A 26,022-nucleotide genomic window follows, 5' to 3' on the forward strand; every position below is an offset into this window, starting at 1 on the left:
GGTCACTCGATTACAGACCTAAAAGTGGCAATTCTTCAACAAAAAAACTTCAAAAACAGACTCCAAGGAGAGACTGCTGAATTGGAATTAATTTGCAAACTGGACACCATTAAATTAGGCTTGAATAAAAACTGGGAGTGGATGTGTCATTACACAAAGTAAAACTATTTCCCCATGTTTATTTCCTCCATCCCCCACTGCTCCTTGGACGTTCCTGTTAACTGCTGCAAATGGCCCACCTTGATTATCACAACAAAAGGTTCCCCCCCACCCTGCTGGTAATAGCTCACCTTACCTGATCATTCTTGTTACAGTGTGTATGGTAACGCCCATTGTTTCATATTCTCTGTTTATATAAATCTCCCCACTGTATTTTCCACTGCATGCATCCGATGAAATGAGCTGTAGCTCATGAAAGCTTATGCTCAAATAAATTTGTTAGTCTCTAAGGTGCCACAAGTACTCCTTTTTGCGGAGATAGACTAACATGGCTGCTACTCTGTTAGATATTTCCAGGTAGGTAAACTCTGATCAATGTGCTGGAACCCTGATCGGGTAAGCCTAATCCAAACCTTACCACTGCCTCCTTGGATCCAGTTATATATAAATAGAACCGGTCAACCTTTCCCCATTAACTTTTTTTCAAAACAAAAATGCCTTTTTGATCAAAATTAACATTTTCGTGAAAAATGTTCATTGTGGTCAAAATATTTTTATATGAAAATTTTTGAAATAAACCATTGCAACTTTTTTTAAAAAATTGGGAACACTTTTATTGTGGTTTTCCAATTTTTTTTCTTTGCATTTTCTGTTTTTTGAGAGAGAAATGGGAGGGAGGAACCAACAAAAACCTTAAATTAAAAGCCACATTTTTTGTTTTTGCTTTTTTAAAAAGCAGCTTAAAAAATTTGAAAATTTTCTTTGAAAAAAACCCAAAAAATGGAAAGAAGGTTTTTGAACACAACACTATGAAATTAGTGTGCCCTGGGACACACAATTGACTGTATAAAATTGCTCCCTAAAAAATCAACTTCTATAAATTCGACCTTATTGTTTATTTCATTCATGGTCTTTCATGAAATATACTTTTTTTGACCCAGCTCCTTATGTAAATCTGATTGAATCACCATTGGGTCGTTATGCAGGGTGACCATGAGCTAGGCTTTGCATGTCAGAGCACTGCTGATGCTTGAGGCCAGGTACAGCTTCTGGGGAAACAGTGACTTGGTCTCACTGGGCAAGTACTCAGTTGCCCAGCAGTCCAATCTAGATTTGCCAGCAAGAGTGAGACAACTTTGGGAGATTTTCCTTCAGAGGAATGTAAAGTAAATTCTCTGACTGTTGACATAAGGGAAGCAGTCAGTGATCTGGAGAAACTAGAACCCGGGACAGTGGTGTTTAGTACCATTCCAGTAGCTGCAGGAAGCCTTTCAAAGCCTAGAGCTGTTTGACCACTGGCTAGCTCTTGATCATGACAGGGTGGCGACACAGAAGTAAAAAGTTAAAAAAGCGGCTTCCTCCAAACTGGGAAATTCAACTCCTTGTAAATATTGGAACTGGCTGAGAACATAAGAATGGCCATACTGGGTCAGACCAAAGGTCTGACTAGGCCAGTATCCTGTCTTCTGACAGTGGCCAATGCCAGGTGCCCCAGAGGGAATGAACAGAACAAGTAATCATCAATTGATCCATCCCCTGTTGCCCAGACCCAGCTTCTGGAAAACAGAAGCTAGGGCCACTGTCCTTGCCCATCCAGGCTAACAGCCATTGATGGACCTATCCTCCATGAATTTATCTACTTCTTTTTTGAACCCTGTTACAGTCTTGGCCTTCACAACATCCTCTGGCAAAGTGTTCCACAGTTTGATTGTGTGTTGTGTGAAGAAATACTTTCTTTTGTTTGTTTTAAACCTGCTGTCTATTAATTTCATTTGGTGACCCCTAGTTCTTGTGTTATGAGAAGGAATAAATAACACTTCCTTATTCACTTTCTCCACGCCAGTCATGATTTTATAGACCTCTATCATATCCCCCCTCTTAGTCAGTTCTTTTCCAAGCTGAAAAGTCTGAATCTTATTAATCTCTCCTCATAAGGAAGCTGTTCCACACTCCTAATAATTTTTGTTGCCCTTTTCTGAACCTTTTTCAGTTCTAATAACAGATGAATCTATTATCCCCATTTTACGAAGACATTCTAGCCCTTTTGCTTTATGTTCCTCCTCACCAGCGTGCTTAGAAATGAACTCACTATTTCCATTCCTTTAATTTAGTTCTTGTCTACTCTAGGACGTTTTGCTGCTTTAACTATATTGCTGTAGTAAAAGTGGCAAAACCCACTAATGTGGATACAGCTATACTGGTATAAAAGTGTTTATATTGGTATTGCTTATTTCCATTTGGGATGTGATATAAGATATACCAGTATAACGGTGTCCACACAAGACTTCTACCAATATAATAACTATATTGGTAAATATCACGCCCCAATAGTTATGCCAATATGGCTTTTCTAGTGTAGACCAGCCCAAGCCCAGTGAAGGGAAGTCACAGAGCCTTTCCTTTAGCCTTCGTCTTGAATGTGGAAAGCCATAGCATCTCTCTGAAAGGTGAGGCGACACCACACTCAAAATCCACGCATGGATAGGCTTGTTCTCAGAGTTTCCAAAGCTTGATTTTTTTTTTTTTACACCGGGTGTGCAGATACAGCAGAAAATAAAACAAATTAAGCCTGTAAATGCACTGGAAACTACCTAAGAAGGCAATTTTTATGCTTTTATAAATCTTAGTTTCATAGAAAAGAAGGAGCCTAATAGAGATAAAATATCACTACCTTAAAGAGATCATAGGCGACCTCTGACTGCCTGTGACAGCCTCTCATGCTACTGTAGATTACCAGCCTGCTTCTCTCAAAGGGGGTTAACTGGATGTACTCAGTTTTACTAGGCTATATAAGGCAGCTGGTGATGCCACACTGCTTCCCATGGAAGACTGTCAAGACTCATAGACTTTAAGGCCAGAAGGGACCATCATGATCATCTAGTCTGACCTCCTGCACACATTGCAGACCACAGAACCTCAACCACTACTCCTGTAGTAGGTCCATAACCTCTGGCTGAATTACTGAAGTCCTCAAATTTTGAGTTAAAGACTTCAAGTTACGGAGAATCCACCATTTACTCTAGTTCATACCAGCAAGTGACCTGTGCCCCTCACTGCAGAAGAGGGTGAAAACCTTCAGGGTCTCTGCCAGTCTGACCCAGGGGAAAATTCCTGACTGACCCCAAATTTGGTGATCAGTCAGCCTTGCGCACGTAGGCAAAACCCACCAGCCAGACACTGAAAAAGAATTCTCTGTAGTAACTCAGAGCCCCTCCCCGCCATCTGGTGTCCTATCTCTGTCTATTGGAGATATTTGCTAATGGCAGTCACGGATGGACCATATGTCATTGTAGGCAGTCTCATCATACCATACCTTCCATTAAATTATCAAGCTCAGTCTTGGAACAAGTTAGATTATTTCCCCCCCCCACTTCTCCCCTTGGAAGAATGTTCCAGAACTTCACTCCTCTGATGGTTAGAAACTTTCATCTCACTTCAAGCTAAACTTCTTGGTGGCCAGGTTATATTCATTTGTTCTTGTGTTAGCATTGGCCCATAACTTAAATAACTCCTCTCCCTCCCTGGTATTTATCTCTCTGGTGTATAGAGAGCAATCATATCTCTCCTCAACCTTCGTTTTGTAAGACTCTGTGGTCTACAGGAGAACCAGTAGGCTAATGTCATCACAGGTATTGATGAAATGTTTAATGGAGACAGAAGTGATTTTTATTTGACATTTAAAACATTCTGTTTCTTGATTTGCTTTTGTCAACACATATTTAATTAGAGTCTTTAAGGTTCAACACCTGTGACCCTTTTGGTGAAAGCTTTCCAGACAGCTTCCACTCCACATTTCTCAGACCAGCTCAGGATAGGAAGAATCCCAATTCATTTGTAACTTTGCAGGGATCATTAGCCCACAAGCCCCTGTATTCCTTCACAAAAGTACTTACCCTCTTACTGAGACATACCAATCAAATGGGCCTGCTGACTCATGCAAGACATGAGATGCTCAGGCCCCTGCCCTTGTGAAGGGTTCCCAGCACATCACAACTGAACTCTGAGCAAGTTGAACTCTGTGATCCAGGGGCCTCTTGGTGCCAACTGATGGTGCCAACTGACAGAGGGCACAGGGGTTGCACAGAGATTTACAGGGATCCTCTGAGTTGAATATATGCATAATAATTCCCTAAAGGGTGGCATATGAGGTCTCTAATGAGAGCCAGTAGCTCACGGACATCATAACGGTTGTGAAATGTGTGTACAGATAATATTTAAGGAGTTACGTGTCTATACTGAAAGTTCTGATGTTAAGACATGTAACCAGGAGGTGACATGTCTCATACAGGTTCATTTAGTTGGGGATTGGTCCTGCTTTGAGGAGGGGGTTGGACTAGATGACCTCCTGAGGTCCCTTCCAACCCTGATATTCTATGATTCTATGATTTCAAACATGAGGTAACACATGCTTATCCCTCTGTCTGGTCATGTGTGTGCTGGGCATCAGATGGCTCACAGTGTATGCTCAACACTGGATTTCCAATTCGGCACGGTAGCCTTGTGCCCGGGGCACCGGCATTCTAGGGGCACCTTACCTCTCTAAAATTGTGTGCAACATGAAGATCAGCTGTAGGTGGTAGTGGAGGGGCACTGAAGATGCTGTGCTGAGGGGCGCGAAGGTGTAAATCCAGCCCGGTAGATGCTTGTTTGCGTACTGAGCCAAATGCTCATTGAGTGATTGCGAAAGCTTTAAAAGAGGAAATTTACAGGAAGAAATAAACAGCAGGAGGGGATCAGATTTATGAGGCGGCAAGCTGACAGGGTGACTTGTCTCATGAATGGAAAAGCAGAGCAACGCCTGGCTGTAAAACACGGGAAGGACTTTGGGTGAGCATTGCTGTATAAGAAAGGAAAGTATCTAGTTAAGTAAGTCTAGGCTCTAGACTGTGTGTTATGATATTATTTTATGTGTAACCATCTGTTTCCAATACTTCTACTTGCTATCACTTGAATTTCTACTCTTTGTTAAATAAACTTAAACTTGTTTTCATTATAAACATATCTCAGTGATATGTGTTCAATGGAACAGAGATCTGAGGTGAAACAGGCAAGCTGGACATTCTCTTCTGCAATCATGCTTTATTATTGTCCTATATATATCTGACTAGGGGAAAACAAATCCTAGTCTGCATCACAGATGTGCGGGGAGAGGAAGATTCTTGGAAAGCAGTGATGACAAATAAGACCTAGCGGTGATAATGAATGGCAATTTCAATATGAGTTTGTAATGCAATGGGATAGTTAAAAAGACGTGGCTCTTTGGAGCTACATAGGCAAAGTCATCATGTGACAGACTGTGTACATTGCTCGGAAAGATTCTGAAGGATTATAGGGAATTAAGAAAAGAGTAATAAGAATGACCAAGGAAAGGATTTGCATGTGGGGAAAGATTTAAAAACTAAATATGCATAGGTAATCTAAAGCTGTAAAACGCCTGTTGATTTCAGTACAGGATTGTGCCGTGAATTCCTCAATATATAAAGCTTATTAACTATGGTGAGAGACAATAACTATCTACAAGTATTTCAAGGGAGTTAAACAGCAAGGAAGGAGAGAAATTGTGTCTGGGGTATGGGGGTATAGACGTAATAATTACGGGGAAAAGAACAGAAGAAAACATAGGCTACATAGCAGAAAGACTTCCTAATTGTAGGATCCACTGGACAGTGGACTAATCTCCTAAGGTAAATGGCAGAAGCCCTGTTATTTCAAACATTTAAACAAGACTGGAAAAGCCCTGGAGAATATACTGTACGGAACAGCCTGCACTTGCCCCTGGGAATGGACAACATGATGTAATAGATCTTTTCTTACTTGTCTCTATGATTCACTTCAGTTTGAGATCTTGTTCTAGGCATGATTTGTCTTGGGAGTGTCTGTGATGTGACCCATGGGTCGAACCTGTGACATCTTCAGAGAGGGAAGAGTTGGAGCAAGTGGAGAGAAGGGATATAGGGGCTAAGTATGAATTCGGCTTCCTAAAAGTGCTTTGAGCTAATTAACAACAATTAGAGTCAGATGGAGGGAATGTGAGCTGAGTGGGGAAAAACTGCTACAGGCCTGATTATCCACTGCATTTTGGACAGTCTTTTACATCAGTGCAAAGGGGATAGAATCATAGAATCATAGAATATCAGGGTTGGAAGGGACCCCAGAAGGTCATCTAGTCCAACCCCCTGCTCAAAGCAGGACCAATTCCCAGTTAAATCATCCCAGCCAGGGCTTTGTCAAGCCTGACCTTAAAAACCTCTAAGGAAGGAGATTCTACCACCTCCCTAGGTAACTCATTCCAGTGTTTCATCACCCTCTTAGTGAAAAAGTTTTTCCTAATATCCAATCTAAACCTCCCCCACTGCAACTTGAGACCATTACTCCTCGTTCTGTCATCTGCTACCATTGAGAACAGTCTAGAGCCATCCTCTTTGGAACCCCCTTTCAGGTAGTTGAAAGCAGCTATCAAATCCCCCCTCATTCTTCTCTTCTGCAGGCTAAACAATCCCAGCTCCCTCAGCCTCTCCTCATAAGTCATGTGTTCCAGTCCCCTAATCATTTTTGTTGCCCTTCGCTGGACTCTCTCCAATTTATCCACATCCTTCTTGAAGTGTGGGGCCCAAAACTGGACACAGTACTCCAGATGAGGCCTCACCAATGTCGAATAGAGGGGAACGATCACGTCCCTCGATCTGCTGGCTATGCCCCTACTTATACATCCCAAAATGCCATTGGCCTTCTTGGCAACAAGGGCACACTGCTGACTCATATCCAGCTTCTCGTCCACTGTCACCCCTAGGTCCTTTTCCGCAGAACTGCTGCCTAGCCATTCGGTCCCTAGTCTGTAGCTGTGCATTGGGTTCTTCCGTCCTAAGTGCAGGACCCTGCACTTATCCTTATTGAACCTCATCAGATTCCTTTTGGCCCAATCTTCCAATTGGTCTAGGTCCTTCTGTATCCTATCCCTCCCCTCCAGCGTATTTACCACTCCTCCCAGTTTAGTATCATCTGCAAATTTGCTGAGAGTGCAATCCACACCATCCTCCAGATCATTTATGAAGATATTGAATAAAACCGGCCCCAGGACCGACCCTTGGGGCACTCCACTTGATACCGGCTGCCAACTAGACATGGAGCCATTGATCACTACCCGTTGAGCCCGACAATCTAGCCAGCTTTCTACCCACCTTATAGTGCATTCATCCAGCCCATACTTCCTTAACTTGGTGACAAGAATACTATGGGAGACCGTGTCAAAAGCTTTGCTAAAGTCAAGAAACAATACATCCACTGCTTTCCCTTCATCCACAGAACCAGTAATCTCATCATAAAAGGCGATTAGATTAGTCAGGCATGACCTTCCCTTGGTGAATCCATGCTGGCTGTTCCTGATCACTTTCCTCTCATGCAAGTGCTTCAGGATTGATTCTTTGAGGACCTGCTCCATGATTTTTCCAGGGACTGAGGTGAGGCTGACTGGCCTGTAGTTCCCAGGATCTTCCTTCTTCCCTTTTTTAAAGATTGGCACTACATTAGCCTTTTTCCAGTCATCCGGGACTTCCCCGGTTCGCCACGAGTTTTCAAAGATAATGGCCAGTGGCTCTGCAATCACAGCCGCCAATTCCTTCAGCACTCTCGGATGCAACTCGTCCGGCCCCATGGACTTGTGCACCTCCAGCTTTTCTAAATGGTCCCTAACCACCTCTATCTCCACAGAGGGCTGGCCATCTCTTCTGCATTTTGTGATGCCCAGCGCAGCAGTCTGGGAGCTGACCTTGTTAGTGAAAACAGAGGCAAAAAAAGCATTGAGTACATTAGCTTTTTCCACATCCTCTGTCACTAGGTTGCCTCCCTCATTCAGTAAGGGGCCCACACATTCCTTGGCTTTCTTCTTGTTGCCAACATACCTGAAGAAACCCTTCTTGTTACTCTTGACATCTCTGGCTAGCTGCAGCTCCAGGTGCGATTTGGCCCTCCTGATAACATTCCTACATGCCCGAGCAATATTTTTATACTCTTCCCTGGTCATATGTCCTACCTTCCACTTCTTGTAAGCTTCTTTTTTATGTTTAAGATCCGCTAGGATTTCACCATTAAGCCAAGCTGGTCGCCTGCCATATTTACTATTCTTTCGACTCATCGGGATGGTTTGTCCCTGTAACCTCAACAGAGATTCCTTGAAATACAGCCAGCTCTCCTGGACTCCTTTCCCCTTCAAGTTAGTCCCCCAGGGGATCCTGGCCATCCGTTCCCTGAGGGAGTCGAAGTCCGCTTTCCTGAAGTCCAGGGTCCGTATCCTGCTGCTTACCTTTCTTCCCTGTGTCAGGATCCTGAACTCAACCAACTCATGGTCACTGCCTCCCAGATTCCCATCCACTTTTGCTTCCCCCACTAATTCTACCCGATTTGTGAGCAGCAGGTCAAGAAAAGCGCCCCCCCTAGTTGGCTCCTCTAGCACTTGCGCCAGGAAATTGTCCCCTACGCTTTCCAAAAACTTCCTGGATTGTCTATGCACCGCTGTATTGCTCTCCCAGCAGATATCAGGAAAATTAAAGTCACCCATGAGAATCAGGGCATGCGATCTAGTAGCTTCCGTGAGCTGCCGGAAGAAAGCCTCATCCACCTCATCCCCCTGGTCCGGTGGTCTATAGCAGACTCCCACCACTACATCACTCTTGTTGCACACACTTCTAAACTTAATCCAGAGACACTCAGGTTTTTCTGCAGTTTCGTACCGGAGCTCTGAGGAGTCATACTGCTCCCTTACATACAGTGCTACTCCCCCACCTTTTCTGCCCTGCCTGTCCTTCCTGAACAGTTTATAACCATCCATGACAGTACTCCAGTCATGTGAGTTATCCCACCAAGTCTCTGTTATTCCGATCACGTCATAGTTCCTTGACATCACCAGGACCTCCAGTTCTCCCTGCTTGTTTCCAAGGCTTTGTGCATTTGTATATAAGCACTTGAGATAACCTGTCTCATGTCAAATGTTGCCAAATCTGAATCCTGGTATTTTGCACCCACATTGGTAAATGATGGCACAAGGTTCAAGGCAGTGGAGAATCTGGCCCTACCATTGTAAATGATTAAATAGTCCATACTGTGATGCACGCAAGTCTTCTGAACCCAGAGACTCAGAGGCAGCTGCTTTCTTCCCTTTGCCATTGAATCCAGTGACTCCCCATCCCGGTGACTGGAGGATTGTTATTCTTTATAAGAATCCAGCATGCCAGCTGGGCGGCTCTTCCAAGTTCCCCCTGGTGTATACTGAGTCCAAAATGAGCTTATCCTGGGAAGGCATCTGGCTGCTGATTTGCTGCATTGTTTATTTCTTTAGTAAGTTGCCCAGGCTCAGCTGTAGTCCAGGCAAACTGTCAACAACCGACCAGCAGGAAATCCAAAGCAAAATCATGGTCGGTTTAGGAAAGAGTCAGGAAGGGTGGTCTGGTTAGAAGCATCAAATTGGCCCAAATCTCTGCCCCATCCCTGAAATGCCAGTGCCCTTTCACGGTTGGATAAAGGACTCCCTCCCTCTTCCCAGCCCCTTAGTGCTTGGAAGCTGCAGACCACACAGTGGTCGGTACTGTGGTGCCAGGGTGGTGGGATCCCTAGAGTGGATGGAGGGGCTGTTGCTATTGTTTATTTCTTTTTCTGAAGTGAATTGAAGTCAGGGGAAAGTTTCCTGGTGGACAGTCTGGGGAAGACTGGTATCCTCTCTCCCAAGAGCAGGGTCAGCACAGGCCCTCATGGTGCCTCATGCTTGTGCTCAGTTCTGCGCTGGGGAGGCTAGTGTGGAGGCCACAGCTCAGTTGCAACACCCTTTACATTCAGGGCATGTCTGCAGAGAAGGTCAGCAAGATATTAGTTGTGATGGCCGTTCTGTCATACGGACACTTGTCCTCTGGGAATGGTCTGAAGCCACCAAAGAGTTGCTCTGCAGAAGTGACGACACAAGGCAGAGGAGAATCAGGCCCAGGGTGCAGCAGCAACAAATAAAAAAGGAGGTTATGAGGATTAGTTAATGTTCATTCCATGCTTTGAAGTGATGTGTTCATTATTATTGTGACTTGACAGAATACACTGCTTCTGTCAGCTGAGATGCGTGTCCCACCCTGGCACCTCTGTGGAGCAGAGCTATCAGAGCACTTACTCCTGCAGGTGTAGTTCCATCCATCCATCCATCCATCCATCCCTGGGAAAGCGGCATTAATATTTCCTAAACTTTGCTTAGGATGTTGCACCAGCACCCCTTGGAGCCAGCCCTGTGGGGTTCCAGCACATATTGGATGTTAGCCATAGAGAGGGAAAATGAGGGACGAAACAGAATTGGCTTTGGAGTAGGCATTCAGCCTCCAAAAGAGTATGGTTAGTCATGAAACATCCCAGCCAGTCCTGGCTGCGGCACTGAACTCTCGACAGTCTGAGTTCTATACGCAGCATCATGCCATTGGGGAGATGCAGCTGCCACGTCTCCTGTGAGGTAAAACAAAGAAGCTGCTTCCAGTTATGTCTGCTCTCATATGTGAGAGGAGTTAGATGAGACAGCACACACAACGGGAGGAATGGAGGTGAAATAGCAGGGGAAGAAAGAGAGAGAGGCAGGCTCTGTGCCCTTAGTTTCCATAGGCTTCCTCTGAACTAACCTTGTCACTTGAAACATTTCAGATTAGACAAGACATTGGACAAAACACTAGTGGAGGTACATAAGGGAGTCCTTCTGCTTTGTCTGGGAGCTGGACTACGTTACCTAACATGTCCGTGATTTCTAGGACTCTAAGAACAGTGTGTGAAAGAACAGATACATTGGACATTTTACTTATTAGGTTTTTTATTAAAGGGTAAAGAGAACTGTTGGCAGTCCCAGTTATTTCTTACCTTGTCAGTAGAAAAGAAAATATACAAGATAATGAGATACAGCAGAATTGAGGCAATAGAGATTATGGGTTACAGCCTACAGGGGCCAGCCTACTTACTATTACAAAATAGGTATCAATAATTTGCTGTACCAGTCAAAAATTATCATTGGAAAAAAAATTTAAACAGCCTTTTTTGAAAACAAAAATTTTCACAATGTTCCAGGTATATATGATGAAATTCCCCCACCCCCATATACATGTGTTGGTTTTCAAAAATTGCATTTTTCAGGTTTTTTTTTAATTGAAAAGCAAGATATTTTTATTTTTAAACCTTTTTTGGAAGTTGCTCACTATTTTCTGTCCATTTCTAATGTTTTGTTTTTAACTAATTCATCTCACTGGCTCCATCTTTCCTCAAAATATTTTGGTTATTTACCTACAAGGCCACATTGTCTGACCTGCATCTATCTATGCACACCCTGAATGCATGGCAGAGAGTAGGGTAAATGCTTCCTCTAAAACACTATTCTCAAAGGCCCCTGGGTGAAGTAGGGGTGGCCTGTAGGTGGGGGCTGAGTGTGCTGCTTGCATTGACCACCTAGAAAAGTACTGGGGAGTCTACTCAAAGGCAGTCCCATCTCAGGAAATATACCAGGACCTCTGAATTTTGCATACAATACTCCATCTTGATAGCAGTGGACCTGTAGCCCTGTGTTAAAAAAGAGTTTGGCTTCACTTAGCTTCAATTTACACACATTAAGTGTTGCCCTCAAGCCACTGGTAAATCATCAGTGTGGCCAGCCTGGCCCAAGACCAAATGATGGTGCCCCAGGCAAGGAGCGTCTTTGGCGCCCCCTCTCCATTTGTTAAACGTTTGAATACCTTATTTCTGTTGCATTTGTAGTCCATTTCATGACTTTGATGCACAATTTACATGCATGATTTACTCCTGTCATATAACTCAATACATTTGCATGCTAGGATCTGTAAATCTGTATTTATCCATGCTAACAACAAAAACAGCACTTTGAGCTTGGTGGCCCCCAAGCCTGGCACCACAGGTGGTCACCTGGGTTGCCTGCCCCTAAATCTGGCCCTGAATGTGGCCCTTGGTGGGGCAATACCCAAAGATTGTCTAAGAAATCTATCTTCCCACCAAAGGCAGGCACAACAGTTGAGACGAGGAGGGGCTGTTGATTCATGGAGTTCTGCTCAGCACTGTGCAACAGGCTTTCTTGGTTGATGGCCTGCCGCTGTTATTCCCCACAGCTGTCCAGAAGAGCCTGTGTTTGGCTAGCTTTACTGAACAACAGAAGCATTGTTTATTTTCTCAAGTGTCTGTTTAAGTGCGTGTTCTTTGCTGCTGGTTTCTCTCACCTAACAAGAAGTCTATTAATATGTGTGGGTAACAGTTGTGGCAGTGATGTTCATGCCACCATTTATCGTGCGTGGCACACATACGTTACATGGATTGGAAATGTTGGTGCGTAGGGCATCTTGTTGCTACACAGAGATATGTGAAAGGAAACAATTACAATAAGTAAACAGGCCTTGCTAAAACAGAAGGCACAAGTTTCATAAGCCAGGGAAGATCTAGGTAGAGAAGACTCTGAACAATTAATTTAGGCCATAACATGATCTAAAAGTGCTTGGGGAAACAAGATTTTGAAGAAACCAGCCCGTGACTTGAAGAGGACAGGGATGTGCTGACACAGCATCCATGATCTATCTTTTGAGGGAATGTTTCATCCCTGCTGCTTTGCTGTCATTTGTTCTGTTTGCTGGCAGGCGTTTGATTCAGTCTCTCCGATTTGCTTTCAGACATTCCTGCTCCTGGGTAATTTTGCAGGCTGAGGCAGTTATCTGTCTCATGACTCACGATGTACAGAAATCTGGCTTGGCCTCCCACCTTCACGAATAATGGCTCAGGCTGGCACCTGACATATAACTTAGCCGATCAGAGGAGAAGTAGCCCATTCCTCCTGCCTGTTATGTCCCTGCCTATATCTTGGAGGGATCCACAGACCCAGCCAAGTCTCTGCTGAGGCTCATTTAAACTTGTTTTATGTGAGCAACTTAAAAAACTTGATTCAAGTTCAACAAGAAAGATTCCCAGTGAGAACAAAGCCACACAAGTCACCTGCCGAGCCCTGTGGACCCTGATGTAACATGAACTGTTCGGTGTAATTTCCAAACAGTGTATCTGGACTTATATTATGAATCAGAGTGGATTGTAGGAAGCATCCTGGGAGGAAGGATGGTTATTGGGGAAGGTGGGGTGTATAGTAGCAGAGGAAAGATAAGGAGTGGTTATAAACTGAGCCACCCTCATACATGGTATCTTCATTGGGGATACCTCTAAGATTTTGACACTCACCCCCCTGAGATGAAGGTTGCAGTGGACTTTCCCCAAAATCTGCAGGGTTCCTATCTGTGACAATGACATCTTCACAGCAGTGTGTGACATCGCTACGTGTCACCATGTCACCCTGTACAGAGAGAGAGCCATCGTGTTGTGGTATGATATGACTTTAGCCGCTGCATTTTATACATGGACAATGCATGCGTTTGGGAGATCAGAGGGGAGGACGTAGCAGTAGTTGAGGCAAGATATACTGAGGGCTTGAACCTGGCTGTAGGAAGGGAATGAAAAGGGTGGATCCTGGAGATGTTCAGGAAGAAAAAGCAGCAGGATTTGGATATTGTTATTTTGTATTTATTTGTATTCCTGCGGTGCCTAGGAGCCTTAGTCATAGTCCAGGGCTCCATTGTGCTAGGTGCTGTACAAATACAGAACAAAAAGATGGCTTGGATATATGGGACAAGGGAGAGGGAGGAGTCAAAAATAACTTCCAGACTGTGTGCTTGAATGCCAGGGAGGATGGCTATATTAACAAGGCATCTTTCATCCAGGCGAACCAGGCTCAGAGCACAGATTGGATGGAGAGCTGCTGCTTTTCTGACAGGAATCTGATTTGTTTACTTTTCTTTCTCTGGGTCGCTTAATAGTTTAGTTGGCTTGGAAATCACTCCAGTCATCACTGATACATAGCCACATCTGGGGTGGAACGCAGCAGCTATGCTATGCAACAGACAGGAAGACTAATAACACCATCAGAAACTCGGAGGGGAAATTTAATTCAGCAGACTATAATCAAACAGGAAGGCAGCCAGGAATTGGGATTAGCACTCCAGTCTTGCAGAAAATTTTGCCCGGGATGTTTAATAACCACAGGTGGTCAGAAGATGGGAAAGGTGAACGCTCCAGGAGCACAGCGCCACCCGGCACCATGTTGGGTCACTGGCTTATGTTGGCATCTAGGGAAACTTGTCCTCACACAACTCTGCTTCCTCCAGCGAACAGACTTTCCTTGGATGTCTCCCACCCAATAACGATCGTGCACCATTCTTTTAAAAAGCGCACTAACGAAAGCACAACCTGAGGCGTTACGGCAGTGGATGATAACACTGCCGAATAAGTGGATTTCTCCACTGAAAGGCTGCCTGGGAAAAAGAATGGTGAACCCAGTGATGAGCTGCCAAAATCTTAACAACTGGTTCCCTCCTCACCCCACCAGGGGGGTCATTGCCCACCCCTACCCCCTGGGACTCCTGCCCCATCCAACCCCCCGCGTTCCTTGATGCCCCCCCACATGATCCCTGCCCCACCCACCCCTCTCCCCTGTCCCCTGACTGTCCCCAGAGCCGGGCAGCAGGGTCTCGTGGGCTACCGTAGTGGGCCACCTGCCCCTAGGAGCCAGAGGGATCTGCCGGGGGGCAAGGTGGGGAGTCCGGTGGTGCTTACCTGGGGCAGCTCCCAGGACGCATCCGGCAGGTCCCTCTGGCTCCTAGGGGCAGGGCAGCATAGCTGGGAGGAAGCAGGGGGAGCGGCCGCTCCCCCCACTGATCACATCAAAAGTGACGCCTTAGGCGCTGACTCCGTGGGTGCTTCGGGGCTGGAGCACCTACGGGGAATATTTGGTGGGTGCAGAGCCCCCACTGGCAGCTCCCCGCCCAGTGCCTGGCCCTAGCTCACCTCCGCTCCGCCTCCGCCTCCTCCCCTGAACACGCCGCCCCGCTCTGCTTCCCCCCCTCCCCCCCCGCAAATCAGCTGTTCGGTGGGAAGCCGGGGAGGGCAGAGAAACAGGCGGCGGCTTCCCACTCAGGCCGAGGGTGGCGGAGGTGAGCTGGGGTGGGGAGCGGTTCCCCTGTGAGCCCCCCACTCCCGCCGGGTTACCTGCTGTGGCGCGGGCGGCCCTCCTTGCACCCCCCCCCCCCGCCCGAGCTCACCTCCGCCTCCCTGGGCCTGAGCGGGAAGCCGCCGTCTGCTTCTCAGCCTGCCCCAGCTTCCCATGCGAACAGCTCATTCATGGGAAGCCGGGGCCGGGGGCGGAAAAGCAGAGCGGGGCGGCGTGTTCAGGGCAGGAGGCGGAGGCGGAGCGGAGGTGAGCTGGGGCCGGGGGTGGGGTGGGGAGCTGCCGGTGGGGGTCTGCACCCATCAAATTTTCCCCTTGGGTGCTCCAGCCCTGGAGCACCTGTGGAGTGGGTGCCTAAGGTGCCACTTTTGGCCGGTTAAATTTAGAAGCCCTTTTAGAACCGGTTGTCCCTCGTGGAACAACTGGTTCTAAAAGGTCTTCTAAATTTAACAACCGGTTCTAGCGAACCGGTGGGAACCGGCTCCAGCTCACCACTGGGTGAACCCCTTTGATTTGTTATCACGGGATTAACCTTGTTTAATAATTAGGATCAGCTTGTGGGAAAGTGAAGTTGTGGGTCTGCAATTCACCTCTCTCCACTGCTGCTGGGAAGCCCTTTTGGGCCGTAACAGTTTGCAGTGCTGGTTTTGGGCGGGGCCTGTTACTTATCATTTTTTAAATCATTGGCAGCCCCAAGGACTGAAGTCTATCCAGAACAAATGAGTTCCACGGACGGTAGCTGTGCACACATCTAAGGGGGTCATCTCTGAAGAAAAGAAGAGACTTCAACTGCCATGGCCCATTCAGTATTCGGCCTGTCTGCTGTGACTGCCAGTTGCGATAGGGCTTTCCTTTCTGCTATTTATGGGGAAGCGAGCAAAGCCCACCAGCTCCCTTCACACCTGCCACTGAGCAGATGGGAATGGCTTTTGGTCACCGCAAGCCTAGTAGCGGAGCCAACTCCAGAGCCCCATTGCCAAACCCTGACGTAGGCCCGTTTTCATCTTTATAATGCAAAGGATGCGGCTTCCTCTCCCTCCCATTTGAAGCGGAGGCGCTGAAGTCAGAAAAGTGCCAGTAATTCTCTGTGGCACTTTCTCTGGCGTAGATACGCCTCTGAAGTGAACCTGTGACATCAGCTTGGCTTTTTTATCTGAATTATACCTCCCTGTCTGAGTTGCAGATGCCATCGTTCCCCTTTCATTTTCTGCCTTGCGGAGCTGCAGCCAGAATGAGTAAGAAAAGGTTGAGTCACGGGGCTGGCACAGTTCATTTTTTGCATGTGCTGTTGTCAAAGAAGAGATGGCCCGGTGAGAGATGCCATGTGTCCGCAGTGAATGATATGAGAAGGAAAGAGGAAACAAAACCTACTCCCCACAGGAAACAGTTCTGCCCCCTGACTAACACCGAGAACTGTGCTACTTCGGGACTCAAGATGGTCTGAAAACTGCTGTAAATGTGAATGAACCTAGCAGCTCTGCAGCTTCACCGTGGGTTTGACACTGATTACAAATACCAAAGAGCTTGTTGTTTGTACATTTCAGTTTTAATATGATGATTTGTTAAGCACTGACCATATGCTTGGTCTGATAGGAGGGCCTAGGATGCAGCCACGCCTGGCCAAAGAACTGAGAGCACAGGACACAGAGTACAGACGCAGACTCTGCCCTGGACTGCTAATGGTCTAAATGAGGTGGCCACAGTGTAGACATGCTGCACTGGGAATGTTTAGGATTTGTTTCCCTTTTAATTTATTATACCAATTATCACTGTCTTGCTTATTCCAGGTGATAAGATGCATAATCAGTTACATTTCCTTGTTTGCTTAGTGCTGGTGGTTTAATACTCCCAGCTGTCCTGAGAGTGTCTTTCTCCTCACAGGAACTCAATGTGATTCAATGGAATTCACCTTGTTGGATGAGTGGGACTTTAAGATGCCAGTACGTGTCTGTACAACTCTTTTAGAAGCTTGAAAGGAAGCTAACCAAGTATTTCTCCCTGACTGGACAGTGCCAGCCTCCAACTAAGTGGGTTTCCTTTTTCCTTACACTTATAAGGGCACAAGCAAGCAATGGAACAGCCAACTTAATGGAACAAAGCAGGTTGTCTCAAGCCTCCCAAGTTATACTCTGCTATGACCGGAACAAACAAGAGTGTTCAGATCTTGCTGATTTTCCAGAATTGTCCTTAGGCACGAGTGCAGTTGAGTACCAGAAGTATCCCCCAGAGCCAGCAAAGAAGAAAGCAACTCAGTAACCAATTTGGGATGAGGCTGTGGTGACCCGAGTCTCTGCCTCTCAACCATTTTGCATGACTGTTTTGAGGAACTGGACACCCTTCATATCACCTCAGCCATAGCTGGGAAGGAAATTGCAATTGACATAGATCGGCCCAAAACAGGGATTACACTTTGAGAAATGATACGTTCCTCATGCCTGACTGTCCTTCTTCAAACCAGGACTAACTGAAGAATTCCATCAGTGAAGCCTAAGCAAACATCTGGGCGTAACAGGGAAAGAATGGGTACAGAAGCCACTTTGTTCCCACCATTCAAGGTGAAATACAAGTCATTTGTACACCCCCTGTTGCATCTGGTAATGTCTCCTTAAACGTTAGGGATCACTCTCCCAGTCTACCAACTCAGAGATGTCTGCCTGCTGTTAACCAGACCCTTGCATTCTGCCATTCCAGATACTGCTGTGATGGGAGCCTTCCAGATACCTAGATAGATATGGCCCTGCTCCAAGTTAAGGCTCCATAGGTTGGGCTTCTCTACTGTTTGATCCTATTGCTCAGATGAGCAGAGCAAAACCTCTTTGCTCTATCCACTGCTCATCTCCCAGACACATCAAACTTGCTCACATTCAGAATAAGCAGAAACTCATATCTGGCAGAAGGAGCTGTCTTCTCTGCAGTGCTCCACTCCCTGGTGTAGACATGGTGTGTCACCTTTATGGACCTCTTTTCCTTTCTTGTGGATGCCCAAGTTCCCTGGTTTTCTTCATTCCCTTAGCTTCTTAAATCGATGTCTTCTCAATATCATGGTCCTAGTGTCCTCTGCATAACCTTCACCCCCTTCTCAGGGTGGTGAAAATGAGCTAAGCTGAAAACCCCATACCATGTGTATTCAGATGCCTTTATTTCTGTAACCAGGCTCATTTCAGCCCAGTGTCTCTCATCTCCCAACTTGTAAGTACTTCTCTTCATATTTGAATAAAGTGCAGTGGCATTTGTGCTGGGAAAGTTAACAAGAGTCTCTAGACACCCTGTTTAGGCAGTCAGCTTCTGCTACTGAAGTGGTTGCTTGTGTCCACCGAGGCTTGTTGTAAGTAAAACCCATCTAGTTGGAGCCTGACCTTATCCACTGGAGAAACACTATTTACAGGTAAGAAAAACTAAAACTGTTTATCCTCCACTTTCTTCTGGCAAACTTTGATCCCTCTCGCTTCTGACATTGGGCCTCTGAGGGAGTTTGAAATTAAAAGGGACAGTGTCCCATTTTAAATTTTAGACCTACATTATTAAAGTGTAAAGAACTTAGCTGATTTACAGTGTTTATGGCTTGATTCTGCACCGCTGAAGCACACGAGAGTTTTGCCTTTGCTTCATAAAGTTCAGAGCATTTCACTGTTAATCTCTAAGGCCAGTGCCACAGAGCTACGCATGCTCTAAGGCCTTGTCTGCACTAAAGAAATGTGCTTTGCCTAGAACTCATGTACCTGTTTTAAAGGTCTGATTCCATCTCAATAAAAAAGGCCTTGTCTGTCCTATGTGTTCGTGTTCACACTGTGATATATCAGATTGTATAAACCTACATTGACGCAGTGAGTATGGTCTAAAGGCTAAAGTTATATAGTAAGCATTCTTTTTCTAGCTGTGTAACCTTGTGTGACGTCACCATCGATCTGTGCTTCACTTTTCCTACCTGTAAAATGGGGCTACTAATGCTTATCTATCTCACAGGAGTATTGTAAGACAGAATTAATTACAGGGTCTGTAAAGTACTTTGAGAAACTCGGATGGAAGATGCTCTGTAAGTGCATAATATTAATTTATTATAATCTTTCCAAAGGATCTCAGGATCCTTAAGGAGTGGGATTGGACAATTTCAAAGGAAAAATTTTTTCATCCCTAACCATTTTCTTTAGAGCCCAAAGTGAAAGCTGTTTCTACCAACTGCCATCTCTGTCACCATCTGGAAAATCACATTTTCTGAAGCTTTCCTCCTCTTTATCAGCTGTAACTAAAGCTATAAAATGGGAAGATGTCCTTGCTTTAATTAACACCCCTGTAGTTCAAAAGCTGATCTTAGTAATGAGAGGCAATTATAGCCTTTATTGAGGGATAGTCAGGTGGAACAAATCCAGCATCCATCTATGGGAGGCATTTATTCCCCCAGGAAATTTGGAAGCTGCTCATTGTAAAGAGCTGAAAACAAGGTCTGGTACAACAGGTGAATCAATTTGTTCTTTTTGTAATCTTAAAAATAACTTGTTTCTATTATTTTTTTTTTGCAGACTTGTTTTTATATCACCATCCAGCTGCCAGCAAGTAGCAGTTGAGTTAAGAAAGGTTGTTACTGGCTCTTTGAGGATGTAGTTTCTGTTTTTTGTTTCTTTTTCTAGACCAGTGTTTCTTTCTACTTTGCATGGCATTCAGTACTGAGTTCTGCTGAAAGTGCATTAATAGATCATTGTATCGGTAGCCAAGTGCAGGACAATTTACTACCGTTACCTGCAGCAGTGTAGCTAACTGACTGCTAGTTGCAATTCATACTGTGCACATTGCAAATGGGTAATTTTTGGGCCAAGAGGCTGGCTGAAAATAGAGTAGGGCTGCAATATTGACTGGGGAAATGTCAAAAGAAATTCACTTCTATGTGGAGGGCCAAGAAACCATCTACATTCCACTTTAAATCCTATTTGGAGGACTTAAGTGGAAAATAGGTGGTGAGTAAGACCTTGTGCAATCTCTCTGCCTGGGAGTGAATTCCACACTGAGATTAAATTCAGTGTGGATAAGTATCTAAAAGTTGAGACCTTCATCCCACCCTCCTGTGTGTGTCTTGCACTGGCAAAGAGATGCATTAGATGGCTCACTAGGTCATGACCATCTATAGACCTGATTCTCCACTCCAGCTTTACACCTGTGTATCTCCATTAATTCTACAAGAGTCATATTCCTCAACATAATGGAGTGGGGAATAGGACACTTAGATTCTGTGAAACCTCTTAGGACTGCAAAACTGGACAAGAATTCCTGCAAGAGCTTTCTCTCTTGAGGTATTTTTAGAGCCCTGCAAATCTGCGGATATCTGCTTTATATCCATGGATATCCACGCACTTTGTTTGCAGATTGCAGATCGGGTGCCGATACAAATTTTGTATCCGCGCAGGGATCTAGGTATTTTCACACTCCCACTCCTAGCAGGTAGTACAGATTTGTGCAACAATGTGGGGTGAAAAAGTTAGGTCACATTGGTTTGGGTGAAGGTTTGGGTAGGTTCTCACTCAATGCAAACCAGTTCTTATATCCCTACTAATATAACATGAAACATACCACATACCCGGTCCTGGACTACCTGAGTCACCTGATATAGTTAATAGTTCCAACCATTTCTAGTAATTGTAGAAGTAGCTGAGTCAATTGTGCATTCCTCTGTAATTAAAAATAGTGTAAGCCTTAACCATCTCATCAAAACCCTACAATCTTCCAGCAATGAGTGTCTGTCACAGGGTCCCTAGGAGAAGCTTGTTAAAATTCCACCACCAAACTGGAGAGAGGTTTGGGAATGTTTCTCTACCTCTGAAGGTTCTCTGGATACTGCTGAATCACTCCTGCCAGAGAATACGTACCTCTGAGGTCATCAAAATCCCCTGCCTTTGCAATGGACCACATTCCAATGCCAGGTATCAGGTGTGTTTTGGTTTTTTTAAGTGCCCCAGTGAAGACATCCATTTCCAGTTATGGAGGTTGAATGTTATGCTATACACCATAGTAAACCCTTCAGGAAGGAAGTGAAACTTCTCCAGCAAATGAACTCTGTATATACTTTTGTTTGCCATTAAACAGTGTTGCCACCCTTCTTGCTCGCTTACAAGGACAAGGCTTTTATTTAAATTGGAACACAACAAAATAGATTCTCCACTCCCTCATCCCGACTTTTCCTCAGGCACATGCACATCTTGGGTTTTAGCTGGCTTTGGGAGCCCCCTGTTACAATAGGGGCAGTTCATCATGGCAGTGTTCTCAGGAACTCCCAAGCTGAGCTTTTCCTCTGCTGCGGCAGCAGAGAAGTCCTTATTAAAGTAGGAGCCACTTGTGCCTTCCAAAGACTTTGAAAGAGCTGGCTTTGACTTCTCCATTGAGGAGAGTATTCTGCCTGGGGAAGACTTGAGGGTTGACAGGGTGCTTGAGTTATTTTTGTTGGTGATTTGCTCTGCTGGTATGATGAGGAAATTTAAGGAATTACCCCTCCTTGCTGACTCTCCTGTCTTTTCCTTTCCTTCTCTAGGTTATGGACATGCTGCCCCAGGGACAGATGCCGGGAAAGCCTTTTGTATGTTCTATGCTGTCCTGGGGATCCCACTGACACTGGTCATGTTCCAGAGCCTGGGTGAGCGCATGAACACCTTTGTCAAGTACCTCCTGAAACGGATCAAAAAGTGCTGCGGCATGAGGAGCACTGATGTCTCCATGGAAAACATGGTCACTGTGGGTTTCTTCTCCTGCATGGGAACCCTCTGCATTGGAGCAGCAGCTTTTTCCCAGTATGAGGAGTGGAGCTTTTTCCATGCTTACTATTACTGCTTTATAACATTGACTACGATAGGGTTTGGCGACTATGTGGCCCTGCAGACCAAAGGGGCCCTCCAAAAGAAGCCACTCTATGTGGCTTTTAGCTTTATGTACATTCTAGTGGGGTTGACAGTCATTGGGGCATTTCTAAATCTGGTTGTTCTCAGGTTCTTAACCATGAACAGTGAGGACGAGAGACGGGATGCCGAGGAGCGGGCATCCCTGGCAGGGAACCGCAACAGCATGATTATCCACATCCAAGAGGACAGCCAGCATGTTCGGCCACGGTACAAAGCCGAAGTAACAGACCTTCAGTCGGTTTGTTCCTGCATGTGTTACAGGTCCCATGAGTACACCAGCCGGATGGTGTCGCACCAAAATTCGTTCAGCTCCAAGCTGAATCCTCAGTACTTTCACTCCATCTCTTACAAGATAGAAGAGATCTCACCAAGCACATTGAAAAACAGCCTTTTCCCATCTCCTGTTAGCTCCATCTCACCTGGGTTGCACAGCTTTACAGATAACCACAGGCTGATGAAAAGGCGAAAGTCCATTTAAAGTGTTTTGTCTTCTTTTGCTTTACTTGTTTCCCCCAATTACCTTTTTTGTTTCTTGAGTGAGACGGAGCGAGGCCAAAGGAAATAGAAAAAGCCAGTCCTCCTCTGAGACTCAGCTCTTGAGCATGAAGCATGGATTATTACTGTTCCAGAAAAGTATGCCTTACATTACCCCCTCGGTGGATTTCAGAGGATTCGAGGTGACATGAAATGGGTACCAAATCCAAAGTTGCACACAAGCTGGGAGCCTTCATGTGCCATTGGCACTCCTGACCTAATAAACTATTTTCCTCTCAAGCAGGTCGCTGTGTGCGTGTGCGCGTGTGTGTTGAGTGCGTGTGTGTGCAATTCCACAACTAGTGCCATGTGACAAAAATGCATCAGGTATTAATTTTTTTCCCCTTGAAGCAATTGTGTTCCAGCCTGCTTTTAACTTTTAGACTGCTTTCAAAAGAATAGGGGACGGGGGAGCCAATTTGATTTGTTTTTGCCAACTCAAGCATGTGTCATAAGCAGTCAATATACCAGGTGTATCATGATAAATTTTTGAATGCTAGATTTTAGATTGTATTAACATAAAAAAAAGAGACAGGAAAAGATGGATCATTTTAGCTTGCCAGTTCAAAATTAAAAATAAAATAAAATAAAAATAAAGCATGCACTTTGTAAAACTGGTATGCATTATAAAAAAAACACAAGAAAAACTAGCAATGGAATTAATAATCAAAAGCAAATAATATCATTGATTTAACTAAATTTACTTTCACCATTTGCTACTGTTCCAACAATTTGTTGTGCAAGTAGAATTTTTTAAGAGAAATTGGGGAAATTGTTGGAACTATAGAGTTTCTTTTTGTTACTTTGCTCTAATTTATAAAATTTATTATTATTATGAAGGCGATTATTTTATTTTATTTTTTTGTGCAGCAACTACCTGCATGAATAGGAATTATATTTTTTGAAATGCTTGGATGAGGATGGGTATAAATAGGCGGATGTATATTTTTTTCCTATATAATAGTGACAAGGCATTCCTTGTTTTAAATAAATAAAAAAATAATGATGATTGTCTCTAAATGCTTTTGATTTGTAAATAGTGGAAAGCCTTTGTTGGTCTCAGGAAGAATTCAAGGAACAGTATCTTGATGGTTTTTGGCCTACTGGGAACTTGCGGTAGTAGATATGGTCTTGCTTTTTGGCTAGTCTGAAAGGCATAAGTATGTGCCTGCGTGTGGCAAGAACAATTGCACTCCGGTGTTTTGAAGGGTTAAACTGGGAACAGATTGCATTAGCCAGATGGAGTGAAGGCTGATGATATCACTAAGTGAAATTGTTCCTTTGGGATCATTTGCCATCCAGCTAATGATCTGAACCAAACTGACTTTACAGAACCATATTCTAGGTCCTGGTCCAACTCCCACTGATGCTAGTGGAAGTTTGTAATAATGAATGCAAGCAGGATATGGTCCACTGGGAGTTTTGTCTTCATGTTCAATGGAGGCAGGATCGGGGCCCATATCAGGGTACAGTGGTGCATCTGAATTAATAACCCTACCTTTTAAAATGCCTTCAGGGTTAATGTACAAAAAAGCATTATCTATCTGGCACAAATCATCTCTCTTGCTGATTACACTCGTATATACTTTCTGTATACAAGCAATAATCCCCCATATATAGTTCTAAGTGTACCTGGATAATACGTTTTCTCAAATTCATGCAAACCTCCATTTCAGATCTGACCTCAACAGCTGGGTGCACATATGGGATGTTGACTGCCTTCCTACGGTTTATTTGTCAGGGGCATTAATGGGCAGAAGTTAGTAATGACCTCTACTTTCAACTCTCTGCTTCTAGCTTTTATCATTCAGCAAAGTCAAAGTCTGTAATTTCAGTGTGTTATAACACACAAATATCCACAACTTTGAAAGCTTTCTATGACTTCCTCTTCTGGGAATTTCTGCTAAATCATGCTGGTATTGCACATTAAAACGTCCAATAATATGTGTGAAACACTAAACTAGAGTTCTGAGTGACCATGAACTGAAATGAACATTTTAGCCTAATTTATGGGAAATGCGTTTTTATCTAGTGTTAATGGGTACTGTGGGTACATAATTAACACACCTATTAGTGACATGCTTTAAGCACCCAATAGACTCTAAGACTTATGATGATGATGATAGAAGCTTTGAAACAGGTAGATATTTGGAAAGCAGTCTTAACATTCTGTGATCCACCTCTATGATAACCAATTAGACAGCTGTTTCAAGACGTGTGATCTATTGGTCTTCTGAGACTCACTGTTACATATGTTTTTGTTTGTGATGCTATTCTAAGAGCCTCCCAAAAGTGAAAATGATTGTGGTCCTCTTTTGCTACTAAGGAATAAGCTGTATGTATACAATGTGCATATCTGGCAAATATAGTAGGAATCCAAGAAAATCAACAAAAAGTTTGGTTTCACAAAGCTTTGAACATTCAAATTCTGCTTGCCTTTGAGGGGAGAATTTGGCTTGGAGAACTTTTTTCAAAAACTTGAAAAAGTTATACAAATGTTGGATTTTTTTTATTAAGGGAAAAAAAATCTCTTTTCTCACCAAAGGGAACTAAATTGTCAAAAATTCTTCAAGGTTTTGAATTATAGATGTTCAATGTTGTAATGTGTTCTAACCAAGACGTTATAGATTCTCCCATCTGAAGCTAGACAAATTCAGATGAGAAATAAAGTACACATTTTTAACAGTGAGGGGAATTAACCATTGGAATAGCTTATCTAGAGAAGTGGTGCATTCTTCATCATTTGAAGTCTTTATATCAAGACTGTCTGTCTTTTTAAAAGATATGCTACAGCTCAACCAGAAGTTATGGTTTTGGTTCAGGAATTACTGGGTCAAATTCCTATGGCCTGTGTTATGAAAGAGGACAGACTAGATAATTATAACACTCCTTTTTAACCTTTAAAGATCTTCTAAACTTTCCACAGTATGCACCCGATGAAGTGAGCTGTAGCTCACGAAAGCTTATGCTCAAATAAATTGGTTAGTCTCTAAGGTGCCACGAGTACTCCTTTTCTTTTTAACCTTAGATCTCTGAATGTAAAGAGAGAGTGTGTGTCTTGTGGGACGCCATTTAGACAGAAGGTGTCTATGTGCCTTAGGATATGTTTTTCTGCCTGAAAGATCAGTAAATCTGTCCAAACTCTTTCTGGTATTCTTATCTTAAATACGATCTTCATGTCTCCTTGTTTGCATTTTGAAACCAGTCCCTTATATAAAATCTTTCTAAGACCCCTTTTGTATGAGCTCTTATAGTATAGGTAGCTGAATTCTCTTGTCTGTATGTTCATCCCCTTCTTGAACTAGATGAAAATGTAGGCATGTATTTTGCGATACACTCTCTGATATTGGGTGACAAAAAATGCTTTGGGTAGAGAAAGCAGGGGACAATGGAAGGGGGCAATCC

At 44.3% G+C, this 26,022-nt stretch overlaps 1 protein-coding gene across 1 annotated transcript in view; it reads left to right on the top strand.

Moving 5' to 3' along the window:
• The window catches only part of KCNK9 (potassium two pore domain channel subfamily K member 9), a 123,681-nt gene extending 100,450 nt beyond the window's left edge, over window positions 1-23,231 (top strand). Inside the window, exon 2 of the mRNA XM_073330056.1 lies at window positions 21,720-23,231. Coding sequence (XP_073186157.1) covers window positions 21,720-22,561 — 842 coding nt within the window. The 3' untranslated portion in view covers window positions 22,562-23,231. The remainder of the gene's footprint in view (window positions 1-21,719) is intronic.
• The last annotated feature ends 2,791 nt before the right edge of the window (window positions 23,232-26,022 follow it).

This window comes from Lepidochelys kempii, chromosome 2, assembly GCF_965140265.1.
Source record: "Lepidochelys kempii isolate rLepKem1 chromosome 2, rLepKem1.hap2, whole genome shotgun sequence".
Taxonomy (NCBI): domain Eukaryota; kingdom Metazoa; phylum Chordata; order Testudines; family Cheloniidae; genus Lepidochelys; species Lepidochelys kempii.